The 18,851-nt window shown below is 32.4% G+C and overlaps 2 protein-coding genes across 2 annotated transcripts; one reads left to right on the top strand and one right to left on the bottom strand.

The window, feature by feature from the left end:
• The first annotated feature begins 220 nt into the window (after positions 1 to 220).
• On the top strand, positions 221 to 9,849 carry LOC143064152 (uncharacterized). Its single transcript, XM_076236773.1, has 4 exons — positions 221 to 373; positions 6,094 to 6,738; positions 7,851 to 7,929; positions 8,287 to 9,849. The coding sequence occupies exons 1-4, from the start codon at positions 319 to 321 to the stop codon at positions 8,909 to 8,911; spliced, it is 1,404 nt and encodes a 467-aa protein (XP_076092888.1). The 5' UTR covers positions 221 to 318; the 3' UTR covers positions 8,912 to 9,849.
• A 5,100-nt stretch (positions 9,850 to 14,949) lies between these two features.
• Positions 14,950 to 17,227, bottom strand: LOC143064154 (protein toll-like). The gene has a single exon (XM_076236774.1). It carries the CDS (start codon positions 17,078 to 17,080, stop codon positions 15,254 to 15,256), a length of 1,827 nt encoding a protein of 608 aa, XP_076092889.1. The 5' UTR covers positions 17,081 to 17,227; the 3' UTR covers positions 14,950 to 15,253.
• Positions 17,228 to 18,851: the final 1,624 nt, after the last annotated feature.

Consider the following 18,851-nt stretch of genomic DNA (forward strand, 5'->3'; position numbering starts at 1 on the left):
CTGCAACTTCATTAAATGTGCAGATATTAAAGATAAACGGTATTAGGTGCAGTGTCCATGGTAATTGATATTTTAAATTCGACGATTATTAACAACTATTTTAAGTATATATGCAATACCTTACATACCAGATTGGTTACACGAAGTTTACAGTTCATTTATTTATTTACAAACACTTCCTTTTACTTCAGGTGTAGAGTGTAAAATGGGGCAATTTTTTTAATTTGCTACAACTTATTTACCTTTGAAATATTTCCTGCTTGTTTAATGAACAAAGCTTAAACAGAAGACTTCCTGAATGGGTATTTAATATGTAAAATGTCCATTTCAACACTCATTTTTCACATTTGGATTTTGATATTCATAAATTTAGGTGAGTGACGTACCGCATTTAGTTAATTATATCACAATCACGTTCATCTTCCGATTATATGATCTTTATATAATACATTCATTTAGCGTTCTACTAGAATTAACGAACGGGAATATATGAAATTTGAAATATTGAATCAATGAACACTTTTTTTTGCTGGATTTAAGTCAATTTATTAAAGATAGCTGAGTGGTTTTCTATAGGAATACGTTAAAACAAGTAAACTATACAGGAAGTTCTTTGAATTTGCTATCCTTCATCGTTATATTGGAGTTAAATGTCATACAATAGTCTTAAATAAGCTGTAGAATGAGACGATGTTGCGTAATGTTCAGATTTAATTTGTACAACATTTTACTGAAAAAAATCTAGACAAATTAATTTATTCTCTTGCTTCAAATTATAAAGTATTTGGTGCAACACTACTGTTACTTTTATCAATAGATTTGTTAAGCCAAACATAAAGATTGCAAGAACTTCTTAAACTTTATTTGCGTTTTAAATAGTAATGCTTTAAACACTGGGTTTACCTTTTATATAATTCCTGCTAGTAGTATAAAATTATACAATTTGTTGATTTTCATTCTGTGGCGAAAGCCTTTGGATAAGATATAGCGATTTTGACTAATTTATGATATATTTATCCCTTTTGGAGTCGTTTTGTTAAAAAAAATGGAAGAGACCCGTTTGCGTCAAAAATGCGTCCTTTTGCGCCACCCCTTTTCTCTAATAAGCATGCGAGTGCGCCAATTAGAAGAAAAATGACTTCACTCCTCCTTTTATCGGACTTAGACCGGCAGTTTACACGGCAAATGTTTCCTTTTCTGAAACATACTTTCTTTCTTCTTACTGCTGCAGCATGGATACTTCCCAATTTTATGTATGTAGTAGCTCGTAACTTCACTTCATTGTTTAAAAAAAGAGACAAAAATTGAAGGATGAAATGCATAAACAGTTCATGATAATTCCCGTGGAATGCTTCTGCTCCATTACTGGTACGTCTTGCGGTAGATAGAGTTTCAGCCCATACGGATGGTGGGAACAAAGCACTGTGTCATCAACAAATGTGGCTTAAACATAATCAGCAATTTAAAGCTTCTATTTTCTTCTCTTTTGGCATATCTGTATTAAATATTTAGCAAATCAATAAGTTCTCTCTCTGTACATGAACTGTCTAATGCATTTCAAGTCATTTCTCTCCAGATCCTCATCTTCATGGTGAAATATCTCCGAACATATGATACTTGTTAAGACAAAAATAAGAATAAATATTAATCATTAATATTTATGATAGATATGTGTACAGGTAAATTGGAGCAAATGAGTTCGATTATTATTTTGATAACAAAATTTTGCGCAAATGATTCCCATGAAAAACAGTAATTGGCGCAAAAGGACTGCTGCCATAAAAAATGAAATCATTTTGTTAAGTGTAATCTAAGACGTCACTGTAATCTTCACGTATTGAATCAAGCAAATTAACGGTTACAGGGAATACTAATGCTTTATTTTCCAAAAGCAATAAAGCTTATAGGCATATAGCAAAATATACATAAAATGTAAGTACACACATACATGCATACACAGTAATAGATAGGGAAACATATCGATAAAATTGAATAATAATAATAGTGGTGGAGCACGATACACAACATTTATGCATTTCGAAATGTTTTGGCAACACCATTCCCTTGATTATTAAGTTCTTTTAACGACAACTGAACAAGTTTTAAAAACTGGATTTCACCAATAGTATTGTTTTGTATATCTTTAACTTATATTTCATATTTCTTACATATTGAAATAAAACAAAATCAATTCATCTATCGTTACACAATGTACACTATCTTTCATTTCTGTCTAAATTATAAAAGCGACCAGTTTCAACCTCCAACACTTGTGCAAATAATGACACTACTTGTTGATGTGGTTCATAAATGTTTCTCGTTTGTTATATAGATTAGACCGTTGGTTTTCTCGTATAAATGGAAAACAATAGTCATTTTTGGGGGCCCTTGATATCTTGCTTTTCGGTGTGAGCCAAGGCTCCGAGTTGAAGACCGTACTTTGACCTATAATGGTTTACTTACAAAATGTGAATTGGATGGAGAGATGTCTCATTGGCACTCGTACCACATATTCTTATGTCTATATATTATATTTATACAAATTAATGGTTTAAATACATACTTGACGGCTCTTCTAAATAAAACTAAAAACCATGTATATATATTTGTAAATTTTTTGATGATTCTTTAAAAACAATGTTGCTTCATTTACCATGCACCATTGGTTTACCAATGTTTGACATTAAGGAAATGCTTTGATAGTTTCCAGTTTTGATTCGTATTTCCTTTCTTGAAAACAGGAACAATAACTCGTTTGATGCAAAGTTCTCGAAAATTTCCTGTATTAAATAAAGGCAACAGTAATATACCGCTGTTCGAAATGAATAAATCGATAGAGAAAAAAAACAAATCTGGGTTACAAACTGAAACTGAGGGAAACATTATTAAATAGAGTACACAATACTGGAACCAAATGTTTCCTGTTAGCAAATACTCAGTAATTATAGTGTCAGAGCGGGTTGATTTGCATTGCTTTAAATGGTGCACGCATCTGTCAAAAAAGTTCCTTAAAAACCTTTTCAGCACAAGTCATTTTAGCTTATGGTTTTTTTAAATGATCTTCAAATTGTTGGAGTTCTACAGTATTTATCATAGGAGTTGTTTTTTTCTTGAATTTACGGAATGTGTCATCCTTGTCCTAAATGTTTGTAAGTTGTCATCTTTATCCTAAATTTTAATTAGAAATATTGCTATGAAAAATCATACATACAAGTATAACCTGCATGTTACGTTGGAAATACTAAAGAAAAATAAAGGCCGATCAGTTTCATTTATAATATTATAAAGTATGATACCTTTAGAGTAAAAATGTCGCTCGACTACTCGTATATTATATCAATCAACAAAACGACCGGAAACCAATTGTCTTAATTTAGACGTGATAACAGGCATTTTTCGAGACACAATTAGGGGGAGGGGTGCTATAGAAAGCTTCCTCTCTCACTTGTGACAGTTATTTATAGATGTATATACAAGACTAAAGAGCCAATACATAGTAAAGTTTTAAGATTTAAGTTATCTGTCCTTGTCTAATGATGGTATAAATCAAACCGAAATTCATTTTTTTTGCCTTTTTATATTTTAATTGAACATTTTCTAAAGATTGAACTTCAACCAATCAATTCTTGTGTTTACCAAAATTAAGATGTCAATAAACTAAACATAACATTTAAAAATCAACAGGAACGGTCGATATACGTGGATAAAAGCCCGTCCGGATTGACATACGTGTTTTACACCACATACCGGCATATTTAATGCTATGGGATTAATTAAAAAGTAAAATAACAAAAATATCCGACTCCGAGGGATATAAATATAGAGTTACTTGTTTATGAGGAGTAACGGATTTAAAATGACGATCTCATAATCTCTCATGTTTGATAATATGGTTGAGTATACTAATAGAAAGAATACGGCAAAGTTCTGCTGTTGACAGCAAATTTGACACTTTTGATCGACTAAAAAGTAAAATAACCAAAAAGAAAAACGAACTACGAGGAAAATTCAAAACGGAAAGTCCGAAATCAAATGGCAAAATCAAAACCTCAAACACATGAAACGAATGGATAACAACTGGTATATTCCTGACTTGGTACGTAATTGACGAATAATATTGATGAAAATATTTGCGACATAAGCGTATCTTTTTTTATGCAGCGTTAAGATTGCAAAATCATTAAAGGTGTTTTATTCACAAAAATAATTTGTATTGAGATTATATCTACGTATACTCAGTAATATATTGTTCTTTCGTTGTAATCAAACGAAATGCATCGGTAGTACCATTACGTTATAAAGCAAACAAGTTTAATAACTATCATGCAAACATTTTTGCCTAAATAAACATATTTGTAAAAGTCATAATCACATGCTCTTGAGAATTATTTGCATTATGCAGTTCTTTATTATTATAGATTCGAGCGTAGTTTCGAATCGAAAAGGGATAAAATATGCAATTTGTAAAACACCTCTTATTCAACCAACAAATGCTCTGAAACTGATGTCAGCAAGATGTCTAATTGTTTTGTTTAGAGGATCTGTTTTAAACAAATGACTGGCTTGCCTATGGGAACCAATACTGCTCCTCTTCTTGCTGTTTAGTTCCTCAATTCATACAATGCAAAGTTCATAAAGGAACTTTTCAGGAAGAACGAAAAAAAAATATCAGTATCCTTTAAATTGATGTTGCGCTATATATATAGATAATGTCCATCCAGTAAATAATTTTAAAGTTTGAGGACTATTGTGAACGCATTCTTCGTACTTGGAATGAAGGATAGCACATATACAACTAAGTGTGCTTCATATCTTGAGAATTATAGAATCCAAAGAAATATAAAAATATTATGTAAAACTATTGTGTCAATAATCTAAGACCATGCATGCATTGCCGATATAAAGACCTAAATGTTTTGAACAAATAAAACAGTTAGAGACATTTACCGTATCATTGATATTCGTGTATCGACCAATTTGTTATAAAAATTAAATAATACCAGGAATATATTTTTACGTCGAACGCGTGTTTCGTCTCCATCAGACTCGTCAGTGACACTCGAATGCATCATTAATAAGGCCATATTAAACATCAGTATTTTAGAGCATTGGAAACCAAATATTCCGATTGATTGCGACAAATATGACTCAGTCTATCTATGACTGTAAAGAAAATTCCAGTATTTAGAATAATGAAAAATTTTGTCAATAGAACGTTTACAAAAATCAACCGTTCCATTGATGTTTCATTTCAACATCGAATTCCTGACTAATTGGCTCTTACTATCATCCGAAACGACAGTCTACAGGCAATGCATTAACCCAGTGGATGTAAAACTCATGATAAACTGGGCTCATGACAACCGCGCGTTTCGTCTACATATAAGGATCAACAGCGGAAACGAATCAGTCGACGTTATAGAGTATTGAATATAAATAATCATCACACAATGGTTCCAAATACAACAAAGGCAATCTCTGCCTGTTTGTATAAAAAAACCTCAGTGATTAGAAAAAGTCAAAATGTTGAGATAATTTACAGAACTTGACTATACCATTGGTATCGAATGTTAACACTATCCTGCCATATTGGCCATTGATACGTCCAATAGCAATGACACAATGGTTGCCATCATTAAACGATCACTTTTATCATTTGTTACTTGGGACGCGTGTTTCATCGACATTGCAGTCAGCTTCTATGGGGAAATTTCCATATTATAAGAAGAGAATTATTTTAACATAAAGCAAAAATGTCATTACGGTAACGTTTAGTGTGATTACATGTTTCAATAATAAGGATTTTTATAGTTCTCACTGAGTGAGGCAATAGACATAATAATACAAGAACAAGTCTGCTGTTACATGGGTGCAATTGGTACAGACGGAAATAATCTCAAATTGTCTACATTATTGCATTTTTCACTTGATAATATCATTTGGTATTGGTATGTTTATGACAAAAAAATGTAAAAAGATATATTGCGAAATGATTTTGTATTGTTTCTAAAAAGTTTTAGATAAAGCATTATACAATACGGGAGACAAACGATAATCAAATATATTTGTTTATACGCTTTATTCTTTCAACAGATGAAGCTTCAATTACTGCTCCTGACGAGTCCCTTACGTCTGTTACAGTACCAATGACATTTTCGCAAACAGCAAAGGATACGATCAAAACTACCTCCTTAGTATATCAGCCTGATACATCTTCATTGTCATCATCATCATCATCGACGTCGTCGTTTTGGTCGTCGTCGTCCTCCATATCCCCATCATCAGCAGCATCATCGACGTCGTCGTTTTCATCGTCGTCCGCACCATCATCATCATCGACGCCGTCATTTTCGACGTCGTCCTCCTCCATATCCTTATCAGCAGCAGCATCATCGACGTCGTCATTTTCATCGTCATCCTCACTATCATCACCAGAATCATCATCGACATCTTCCTCACCATCATCATCAGCAGAAGCATTATTATCATTAGTAGCAGCAAGAACAACTACAGAATCATCTCTATCATCATCACCATCATCATCAACAACATCATCATCATCATCATCATCATCGTCTTTAACACCAACAAAAACAATAGCAGCATCAACTTCCGGGCAGACATTTAATATATCTACTACAGAACTTTGGTCTTCAGACATTTCTTCACACTCTCGGATAGAATCATCGACCAATGAAACATACAGATCTAAGGGTGACACAAATGCAGATTCTATAGGTAAAGAAACACACTTTTCTTCAGGTTGATATGTATTTAAATTGTACCTTTTCGCAGAGATGAGACTTATGCGGTATTGTTGTCTACTCTTTGTTCATTACTAGTATGCGTTTATTAACATATTTCACCAAGTGTACCAGGCTTATAATTAAGTATATCAGACGCGTTTTAAGTCTACGTAACACTCATCTGTGGTGCTTGAACCAATAAGTGCTATTTACCATCATGATAAAACTATTATGGTAAAATACATGTACTATCATCTACAAATTGTCGGATGAAAAGAAGTTGAAATCTCATAATTTATCTAATAACTTAATTATTCTTTTGTAAGTTTGATAGTAAGTGATCCTGTACGACCATGTATGAAAGTTTAGGACATCCCCTGTTATGAAATTGATGATAACTAGTGAACAAAATTTATTCGAAAATTCAAAAAATATCCATATTTAGCGATTACAAAGAGAAAGAACATGAAATAGTTTATTGAGAAGTCATACTTAGAATAGGGTTGTCAGTAGAATTTATGAGATGGCAATTTAAAGATTGAATGAGAAATCACCGAATTTATATTTACCATAAGCAACAATTGGCACTAGTGAATCAGGATCTGCTTACCTTACTGGAGTTCCTGAAGTATTCTTCAAGCTTTTGGTAGGGTTCTTGTAACCTTAGTTTAAAGTTTAAGATGTGGTGTTTTGCTTTCCTTTCTGTCGTCTTTCGTTTTTTTCATGGCTTTGTCCGTCAACTTATGGGTTTTGAATGTCTATTGGTACTAACCGCCCCTTTTTTATGCCCCACCTACGATAGTAGAGGGGCATAATGGTTTCTGGACTGTTTTTGGTCAAGGTAGTTTTTGATGAAAAAGAAGTCCAATCAACTTGAAACTTAGTATACATGTCCCCTATGATATGGTCATTCTAATTTTAATGCAAAATTAGAGTTTTTACCCCAATTTCACTATCCACTATACATAGAAAATGATAGTGCAAGTGGGGCATCCGTGTACTATGGACACATTCTTGTTTTAAATGTTAGTAAAAAATAGCATTACTGTAAAAAAAGATTAATTTAAAAATAAAATTAATTAAAATATAACTAATCAATTGTAGGGAGTATAATTGGCGGATCACTTGGTGGCGTTGTGTTTGTAGCAATAACCGTTGTCGTTTTAGTTTGCTGTATTAAACGGTATGTATTTGTAGAGTAATAGTGTTTATCTGTTATATAAGTTTTGTCTCACTTTCTCATCATGATTTGGAATTCAAGATTCAAATTCAACAAATAGTTCAAAATTTGAAACGTATTATTTAAAAAAAGAATAGTTTAAAACAATGATTTGTATATCCCTTTTTCCTCATGACTGTGATAATTTATGCAGCTGTTTAAAAAAAATATAGTATTAGATAGGCAAATTTCATTCCCAAGAATTTCACGTGAATTTAGATTAAAAAGAGTTTCACGCGATATTCTTGTGAATCTTTGTGCACCAAATTATTTTGGATCGTAAATTAAAACGTCTTAAGTTTATTTTCATTATCATTGCAGCTGCAGATCAACACCTTACAAACAGGAAATTTTCAATGACGTTCCTGTTTCTTTTTCAAGTGGTAACAGTACTGGAGGTAGTTCTGTCAATATTGATATGCAGCCAATCGACGACAGACTAAATCTACCTGTCGAAATAAACCAACCACGTGATAGTTTATTTACAGATTTAAGTTTTGGTGCTTTATTGCGGAGATCTAGTAACCGTTCAATGAAATCCATAAAATCGAACAAATCAAACCGCCAAAAAAATATAAAAAGAGACAGGGTAGATGATCGACCACAATATTTGAATAGACCATCTCAGCTTATGGCTTTCATGTGGCAGACAATACGCCGGCGAAGATCAAGAAGCTTTACAAATACCAATTCTCAAGACAATTTCAAAAGAAAAGTGTCTAAATCAAAAAGTTTGAATGACCTTACTGATGAATTAAATAGTAAATCACATCTAGAAGTACATAAAACGTGTACAGACCCTAGTATGTCCAAATACAATAGTCAATCTACGGAGACCATTTCCACAAATGATGCAATTTCTATAAAAGATGATAGTGATATACAAACTGAGTCCAGTATAAACAGTCATCCTACTTTTGAAGTAATAGTCACTTCTTATGATTAATTTTGTTAAAACTTGCATTGCAACAATTTGTTTTCGTCTTTCTATGATAAGAGTATTATGAGGAATCGTTTTTTAAACTTTTTTTCCAATACTGGTACCTTGAATTTATAAAAATTCAAAGTTATGTACCAGTTATACGAAAATGCTACACAACTAAGATTTATTTTATTTATATGAGACGGGCTGCATTTAGTTGTTTCTTAGAAAGAATAAACCGAGGCTAGCCTTTTCTCTTAACTGTACGTTTAGATATATAAAGATGATGAAATCTTTCTGAGTAAGGGGACTATTTTGAACGCAACTATTTAGATAAAGGTTACCACAGACACAGTTAATTCATATCTTGATATGCATAAAAAAAAAGACAATCAGGGTAGTTGAGAACAAAAATTTACAGCACATGAGGGGATTTCAGCTATCCAATTGTTAACTTTCCTTTTCTATGTAGCGAAATTCAAGTAGTGCCTTCATATTAAGAATATATATCATAAATTTGATACGACTGTCATACAAGTGAGAGGTTTAGCTAGCTATAAAACCAGGTTCAATCCACCATTTTCTACATAAGAGAATGCCTGTACCAAGTCAGGAATATGACAGTTGTTATCCATTCGTTTGATGTGTTTGGACTTTTGATTTTGCCTTTTGATTTTGGATTTTCCTTTTTGAATTTTCCCCGGAGTTCAGTATTTTTGTGTTTTTACTTTTCACAGGTAATACGATATTTTAGATCTTGATAAAGAGTTGATTTTTTATAAGGAATATATTGAACCACGGGTTCTAAGTGGTAAAGTTTTACAGTTAGCGATTAAATACCTGTTTCACAGTTAATAACGGATATATTCTAATGGTCGTAACCTAAATCCCATCCTCTTGATCAGTCTTTATTATTTTATGTAGTGCTTTAGTTGAAGACTTTTCGTCGTCATCCGTGTTTTCGTTTGCAGTGGCGTAGCCAGGGTTAAAATGATGTGGATGCGAAAAAAAATTTAGGACCTTTTATGAACTTTTTTTTTCAGACGTTTTTCCTGTATACATGTGTACACCCCTTACAATCCGACAATGTCTAGATTTTTGTTTAATTTTAAAATACCCATCAATATATAAGTTTCTAACAGAATTTTGTTGTTTTCGCGTAACTACCCTCATTAGATACAGTAATATGTGATGTTAAAGTTTAACATCCAATTGAAATATGAAATCTCAAAATGGACCCATTACAAAGGCCCTTTTGTATGTGGAACTTCGAAATATAGGCTCTAAAGTGATACCCCCCTTTCCCGGAATTTGAGCCTCCACATGGGATTTTTTTATTACTTGTCTTAACGCGTTGCAGGGGACAGAAATGCAGGGCGTCCGTCATGTGTTGCCAGATTTTTGTGAAATTTATATCATCAGCAATGTCTTTGAAACTCGCGAAAATAAGTCCTGATCAAATAATTTAACCAACTATGCCCCCTTTGAAATATAAATCATAATTGATACAAGTACACACCCGTGATATCGCGGGTCCGTGACTGAATTAAAGAATATAACTATGCCTAAGCCTTATTTTAGTAATTGGTATTATCATCTGATAAGTCATGTCGATTATAAGATACACAGTTTTCTCTGCTTTCAAATCTTTCTGTTTGAACCCGTCGACCTGGAACTTATCAATTATTGGAAATATTAATTATTTGGAAAACAAAAGGTCCTGGCTATCCAGGAATGGAGTATTTTTTAATCAACAGCATTGTCCTATATTAGTTATCTTAGAAAGTCTTGCTGATTGCTGAATAAAACTACAATAGGGAACAATTTTGACAATGATTGAATTTAGTAGTGTCAGTCCTTTGATTATGACCAGTGTATATAGCAAAATCCTAAATACACCGTTTGATGGTGCGCCTGTCAAATGCGGAACGTACAGATAAGGTAATAGTTGAATATACTATTTGTATCGGTATCGGATTCGACCCGGAACTTGTTAATTATTGGCAATATTAATTACGCTGAAAACAAAAGGTTCTGGAGTGGTGTAATTTTTAATCTACACCATTGTCCTATATTAGTTATATATAGAGTTGAATTCTTTGATTTGTCGTTTTACCCGATGACGGCTGACAAATTGGACTCGTAATTTTAGTATTATAGATACCATTGCATTTGGCCTGAAGCTTTTATTTCTCTTTTAAGATATTAAATTAAAAAAAAAGGAAGAACATGTTTTTTTTTTAGTAACTGCCCTTGTATATTAGAATAGATAAATATGTGCACTACAGGGACTTTTGAACTCTTTTTTTGAAAATGAAATTAATATATAACCGATATCAGGCAATGATGTGTTCGTTGTTAACTAGTAACGTTGCTATGTCATCGCTCCGCTTGGTTCAATCTCAAACCAAACATGTCTGCAGGTCTACGTATTATCATCCTCTGCGCTTGCCGTTGCCGACGACGCGCTAAGACATAGACTTTTTACGAAAAAGTTGACAGCACTTTTCTGCGATTTATCCATCTTGTTTACATAAACTGTAAATGATCTTAAAGGAAAGACCGTGTATACTGCTTTGGAAATGATTGCACGATGTTCACATATCTTCACCCTTACGTTCAGACACAAAATATGCAATTATACATATATATATTTTTTTTTTTATTTTTTTTTGTCACAATGATGTGGATGCTTGAGCATCTGAGCATACATGCAAGCTACGCCACTGGTTTGTTATTGATTTGTCAGTTTTTCTTAAATCTTAGAATTTTAATTGTATACCAATTAAGCATGAAATTCCTTCGGAGTAAGAGTATATCTCGTGTATAACATATTTTTATGCATACGATACAATCAGATTGATTACCTGAAAATTAACTCCTCTTTGTAACAATTATTTATTTAGATTCAATCGAAGTACGAATAAATGAAGGAATCATGTATTCAATGTGTGTTTTTAATTAAAGTATTTAAACATGATGGTTATAACAACTTATATAACTACTATTGCATAGCCAATCATCTATTTCTAAAGCTAATAACAATTGTCATTGCATATAATCAGCAATGGTCAAACGAATGTGAATATAAAATGTCGGGCCTTAGAATAGGTAGTTGAAAGTTTATAAAAAGTTATTTCAAAGAGTCCGAGACGGACAGACAATTAGAAAATAATTTGCTAATTCTCTCAACCTGATTATTTTTTTTTCATACCAAACAATCTTAAGGGGGTACGCAAACACCATTTAAAATGCTGTTTTCACAATACCGATGACACAAAACGTTGAGCAACTTAGTTTAAAATATGGCTCTGCTTACTGCATGCACATAATCATATAAACATATTTATGGAAATTGGAATCAAACAATTTAAAAAATAACTCAATTTGGTATAATATAACAAGATAATTGTATACAGCATCCACATATTTTGGTATCAATTTCATCATACAAAGGCCCCGGCATAACAAAAAGTGAAATAATTCAAAAGAGAACCCCAACTGGTTTCGTCTACACAAGACTCATCAGTGTCGCTTAGATAAAAATAGTTAGAAAGCCAAACAAATACAAAGTTGAAGAGCATTGATGACTCAAAATTAAAAACAAATTGTCCCATATACGGTTAAGGTAATTTATGATTGGGATGGGAAAATCCTTAGTATTTCGAAAAATTCATACTTAAGCAAACAGTAAATTTATAAAAAATGACAGTATGATTGATATTCATATCAACACCAAAGTGCTTACAACGGTGCTGGTGATACCCTCGGGGGCGAAATGTCCACCAGTAGTGGCATCGACCCAATGGTGTAAATAGTTATCAAAGGTACCAGACTTATAAATTTAATACGCAAGACGCGCGTTTCGTATACATAAGACTCAATAGTGAGGCTCAGATCAAAATACTTGATAGTCAAACTATTCAACCATCCCCTTACCGGGAAAAGTGGTGATACACTTGAGTGTCAAAAAAAATGATTGTATGAGGACATTTTAAATAACTGTGATAAGAGTAAGAGGGTGATAAAGGGTTATTTTCGTGCAACGTGTTTTGCCATTTTTATTTCACGTGCAGCCGTGAAAAAGGTTCGTTATTCACAGTGTTTCGTGAAATCGGTAAAAAGATCAACGTGCAAGAAATTTTTAATTGTTCGTTCATCGTGAAATAGCAATTTTATTCCGCGTTCTTCCGTGCAGATACTCCCCCTTTACGCCCCTCGAGTAACTTTCAGAAGAAAGAGTTTTGTATGAAGATCTTCGATGTATGGCATGCAGCCAAGTAACATTAGTATATAACGATAACATAACTGTGTTCAAATGATACCATTGTTTTTTTGTCAGGACATCCTTTATCTTATCTAATCCTGCACACATGTGATTTGGAAAATTGACAACTAAATAGACTAGAATATTATACAATTGTCGTAGATACATTTAAACAAACTATTTAATGAAATATTGAGGAAAATATCTGTTTTTGTTTTAAAATTATGCTTAGATACAAATAACAACAATCAAACTAATGTGAAAAGTTTAACATTCAGCATGACTTATCAGCAACTTACAACTTACAGGGAACATATCATTTAATTTCAAACAAAAGTAAAACATCTGAATAAATATAATTCACAATTCATATTGATAAAAACTTGCTTCATCATATTTAGGATATTGGTAACTTTGTATCAAGATTCTTTTGAAAATAAAAGGTATTGTTTAGTATAGATAAAATTCACACCATTATTTGAACATGTTGAAGTCTTTGTTTTTGTTAGATGTTTTTCAGCATTGTATCCATCTGATGAGTTGAACACTTTTCAACTGATTTTTTTATAATTAGTTCTTATGTTATACTCTGGCACCACAGTTCAAGGTTAGATCGAGGGTTTGGCACCAACTGAGAAATCAAGCAAAACTAAAGCTATCTTGCACTCATCAAGATCTAACCATGTTTGAATGAAAAGAATATATTTAAAAATAAATGTTTTTAATGTATTATGGAACAATAGTAGGCGTGGCAATAGCCCTAAAATAAAAGGTATTGTTTAGTATAGATAAAATTCACACCATTATTTGAACATGTTGAAGTCTTTGTTTTTGTTAGATGTTTTTCAGCATTGTATCCATCTGATGAGTTGAACACTTTTCAACTGATTTTTTTATAATTAGTTCTTATGTTATACTCTGGCACCACAGTTCAAGGTTAGATCGAGGGTTTGGCACCAACTGAGAAATCAAGCAAAACTAAAGCTATCTTGCACTCATCAAGATCTAACCATGTTTGAATGAAAAGAATATATTTAAAAATAAATGTTTTTAATGTATTATGGAACAATAGTAGGCGTGGCAATAGCCCTATGTCGAATAAACTGATGATTTTCGTGTCGCATGACTATTTTTGTAGATTTTATTTTCCGGTCAGTTCTCTTGATTATAGTTACTAAACAAAAATGAAGAGCACGTGGTAATTTTGTTGTTTAAGGTAATAAATCTGATAAGGAATTGATTGATTATTTAACTCACGCGGATTCATTTTGTATATATCTGATCTTGCTGATAATGATTCTTGTTTTCATTTTCTCTTTATTAATAAGAAATTTCACGACCGTCGCTAAATTTTCATTCAAAGTCAATCAACAATATGAGAGATCTTGGTTGGCTGTTTATAATTTCTCTCCAGTATGGTTTAATATAATGGAATTTGATGCGACTGTCATACAAGTGAGAGGCTTAGCGCTAGAAACCAGGTCCAATCCACCATTTTCTACATTCGAAAATGCCTATACCAAGTCAGGAATGTGACAGTTGTTGTCCATTCGTTTGATGTGTTTTATCATTTGATTTTGCCATTTGATTAGGGACTTTTCATTTTAAATTTTCCTCGGAAATCGGTATTTTTGTGATTTTACTTTTTTACAAGATAAATATGAATAAGAATATGCGTCTTTTGAACACTATCAGTATGGCATTCTAATGTTGAATGAACAATAGCGAAACTGTGTCAAAACCCTAATGTATCGCACATCTTAGAACGTTTTCTTCATATTAAACATATATGTAATAATTTGTGTAACTCAATTTTCATGATCACGGAATATAAATTAATTACAACAAATATCAGCACTGTATTGCATTTATCAATAAAAATTATTGGGCTTTTCCTCGTCGGACCGACCAATACTTTTCCGAATAAAAGTATGCTAACAAACAAATTATAAAACGGAGTGCCTGGTTTTCTGTCCATCTGTCGCGTCTTGAAATCATAAGTTGAGCATCGAGGGACAATATTTTTGCTATTTCTCTCATAGCAAGTGTATATTATACAATTAGATAACATCGGTATCAGTTTTAATCACATTTAAGGTTTAAACACATGTCTCATAGTCTGATTGAAGAAGTTGCTTACACACGGGGTTATGTGAGTGGCTTCTTTTATTACTTTTTGTTGAAATTTGTAATGTTCCTGTAAGTTTTTGCCAGAACATTTTGTCGGAGTATTTGAGATATGTATAAGTTTGCAGGAAAAATCTTAGATCATAGTCTAACAAATTAAAGTCAATGTCTTCAATGAGCAAAACTAGTAAATGGCGTCGGTGTTTCAATGTTTGGTGAAAAGCCTTCTGAAATTCCAATTGGCACCATTCACTTTCGATGAAATTTGATGACAGAACTAATAGTGTAAATCTGCTATTCTCAACGCTATTGATGATATTTTCGGCTATGCAGGCCCCAGGTATGAAATCTTTGTGGTGCAGGCAAAGACTAGCATCCGGTAACACAGATTGCAGTCTCTTAAATAACACATCGTATACCCATCGTTCATCTGACGAGCTGTATGAAATAAAAGCGTCGTAATGTTTGGGAATATCAGGACAATGACACTGAATGGAAGTTTTTACTCTATACAGTTGTGCAATTCTAGATTTGTATTTAAAAAGTAGACACGCAACAAGAATGGCAAGAAGAACAAGCAAAAATGCGAGAATAGAATAATTAATCCTTTCGAAGATTCCCTCCCTGGCACTTACTAAACTTTCAGTTTTCTTACACATTCTTTCGTATGAATATTCAGATATGTTTTTCAAGTTTCTTTTGCTTTCTTGATCTATACACTGCATTGTTTTAAGATATGTATATTGCCTCCAGTTCTTGTCATTAATCTCAGCAATGAATTCATAAAATAATTTTTGGTTACACGTACAAATAAGTGGGTTTTCTCTTATATTAACTGTATTTCTTTTTAACGCTTTTAACTTCTTCATATCTTGATTAGATATTTCAGCTATTACATTTTTTGACAAGTTAACGTTTAGATGACTATTGAACATAATTGGTATGTAAATAAAGCTTATGTCCTCAATTTTGTTCATGGACAGATCAATCTGCTCCAATCTATCCACAGTTTCGTACATAGAGTATGTGAACAAACTACTTGGAGTCCGTGCTAAATTATTATTAGTCAAGTTAATTACATTCAAGGAGTTAAATATGCCGTTTTGTAATAAGTCGTTAATTCTTATTTCGGCGGTATATCTGTCCAGAGATGACATTTCAATATACTTGAGATTATTATGAGCACATCTTTCATGCCGTTTCAGTTCATTTCTATAATACTCCTCTAGATCCATTGATTTGTTTGCGATAGAGTACCGTTCTGACGGTTCAATAAAATTAAAAGAACTATTTTGAAAAATGAAAGTTCGTAAAGTGTTGGATATTTGACATTTCTCGTATGTCAATAACTTTCTGAAATTTTTCCGTATGTGTTTCACATGAACCAAGTGGCTGTACTCTATTTTGCAGTTGGTAAATTTCAAATTTTGCACTACCGATTCGATCGACAAAACTTCTGGTGAAAAATCATAATCATAATAATCGGTAATATAACAGTTCCTTACGGTTAATGATGTCAATCCCGGTAATTTTATTGGTTGCCTTATACTTATATTTCCACCACCATGACATTCTATTTCCAATGTAAATTGCTCGTCTTCTAAGTAAGACTTCTTTGTACCGTTCATAAGTTCACGAAAAATGTCCAGGCACCATTGTTCTCCATTGGTCACATCACAGATTACATTTGTAGGAGAAATATCAAGAAAGATCTTGCAGGATTTACCGATAAATCTTTGTCCATTTCCATACTGAAAATCAACCAGAAATAATATGCTATAAATCAGGAAAAACGGCATTGTTTACTTTGATCTTCAATGCAATATAAACAACATTAAAAACTATACTATTGTGTTCTTCAGTTTTTTAAAGTCGCTTTGTATTGGATCATTTTCTATTAAACATTGATCGCTGTTAAGTAGTCATAAGGGAAACGGAAGTTTGTCCAATTGAAAAGTTACAAATGTCGACTACTATACCACTCTATATAGTTGTTTTCATTAAAAAGGAAATGAATGAAACAATAGATGAGTTGGTTAATTTCCTGTCAATATACACTATAAATTGTCACATATTTACTAGTATAGTAAGGTAATAACAAACAAAAATATCGAAAGAAAAGAATTATAGCTGTTAAATTTCATTTCCAATGCATATTCTCTGCAATAAGAAAAAAAACCCTACAAATCAACAGATTATTACTGAACGACCTTGTAACTTTAAAAAAAAGGGGGGGGGGGGGTTATGTTTTTATTACAAACACAAATATCCTGGGAGAGATCCGTTTGCGCCAAAAATGCGTCCTTTTCTGACACACACTTTCTTCTTACTGCTGGTGCATGGGTATCCCCTAGTAAATGTATGTAGTAACTTGTAACTTCACTTTATTGTCCAAAAAGACAAACATTGAAGGATGAAATGTATAAAACAGTTCATACTAATTCCTGTGGAATGCTTCTGCTCCATTACTGGTACGTCTTGCGGTTACGGTAGATAGAGTTTCAGCCAATACGGATGGTGGGAACAAAGTACTGTGTCATCAACATATGTGGCTAAAACATAATCTGCAAAAAGCTTCTATTTTCTTCTCTTTTGGCATATCTTGTATTAAATATTCAGCAAAGCAATAAGTCTCTGTACATGGACTCTTTTCTCTCCAGATGCTCATCTTCATAGTGAAATATCTCCGAACATAGGATACTTTTTAAGCCAAAAATAAGAACAAATATTAATCATTAAGATATATGTACAGGTAAATTGGCGCAAATGAGTTCCGATTATTGGCGCAATTGATATATTTGGAAAACAAAATTTGGCGCAAATGATACCCCTGAAAAACAGTAATTGGCGCAAAAGGACTGCTGCCAATATCCTGATGTCCTAATTGGTGCTTTGCTTTTGCGCCAATTGGCATTTCATTTGCGCCAAAAAAAAATCTTTCATTTGCACCACAAACTATATTTCATTTGCGCCAATAGCAGTCTATGGAAGAAGCGATTCTTTAAAAACTTTTTCTTATATCAACGAGCGATATTGTCTTATATCAACGAGTTGCATTGTGGGAAATTTAAGAATAATGTTAGCATTTGTACGAAGAAAAGCAGAGTTCTCGGCATAAAGTAATGACTTTTTTTCTTAAAACGCGGTGACATTTAACACGACATACGTCTGGCGTATAATTTCCATGAATTATTTTATGTAATAACAAACGAGACAATTGAATTGTTGAATAAATGAAACATAAATGCACTATTTATCATTTGTATATATACACATTCTATAAATATCATGTAGCAAATTCAGTGGAATGCATTTGAGATGAATTCAATTGTTTGCTAAGCCAAAATCACCTTTAAGTCAAAAATACTGCTATATTTTATTATATCAATGCGATATTTGTCTTATATCGTAGCGTTGATTTTTTAATATCAAAAATTTATGAATGTGATACTTTTCTAATATAACTGCTTTAGTTTTCTAATATAAAATGAATACGATGACACGTCACAATGCATGTCAAGAAAACTTAAAACATAATACAAAAACTTAGATCATGACCGGTTTAATGGT

This window comes from Mytilus galloprovincialis, chromosome 2, assembly GCF_965363235.1.
Source record: "Mytilus galloprovincialis chromosome 2, xbMytGall1.hap1.1, whole genome shotgun sequence".
NCBI classification, from domain to species: domain Eukaryota; kingdom Metazoa; phylum Mollusca; class Bivalvia; order Mytilida; family Mytilidae; genus Mytilus; species Mytilus galloprovincialis.

Coding starts and splice junctions, on each gene's coding strand:
- LOC143064154 (XM_076236774.1), bottom strand. CDS start 17,080: ATGCCGTTTTTCCTGATTTATAGCATATTATTTCTGGTTGATTTTCAG.
- LOC143064152 (XM_076236773.1), top strand. CDS start 319: ATGTCCATTTCAACACTCATTTTTCACATTTGGATTTTGATATTCATA. Junction 374..6,093: donor TTTGATATTCATAAATTTAG/GTGAGTGACGTA, acceptor TTCTTTCAACAG/ATGAAGCTTCAATTACTGCT. Junction 7,930..8,286: donor TTAGTTTGCTGTATTAAACG/GTATGTATTTGT, acceptor TTATCATTGCAG/CTGCAGATCAACACCTTACA.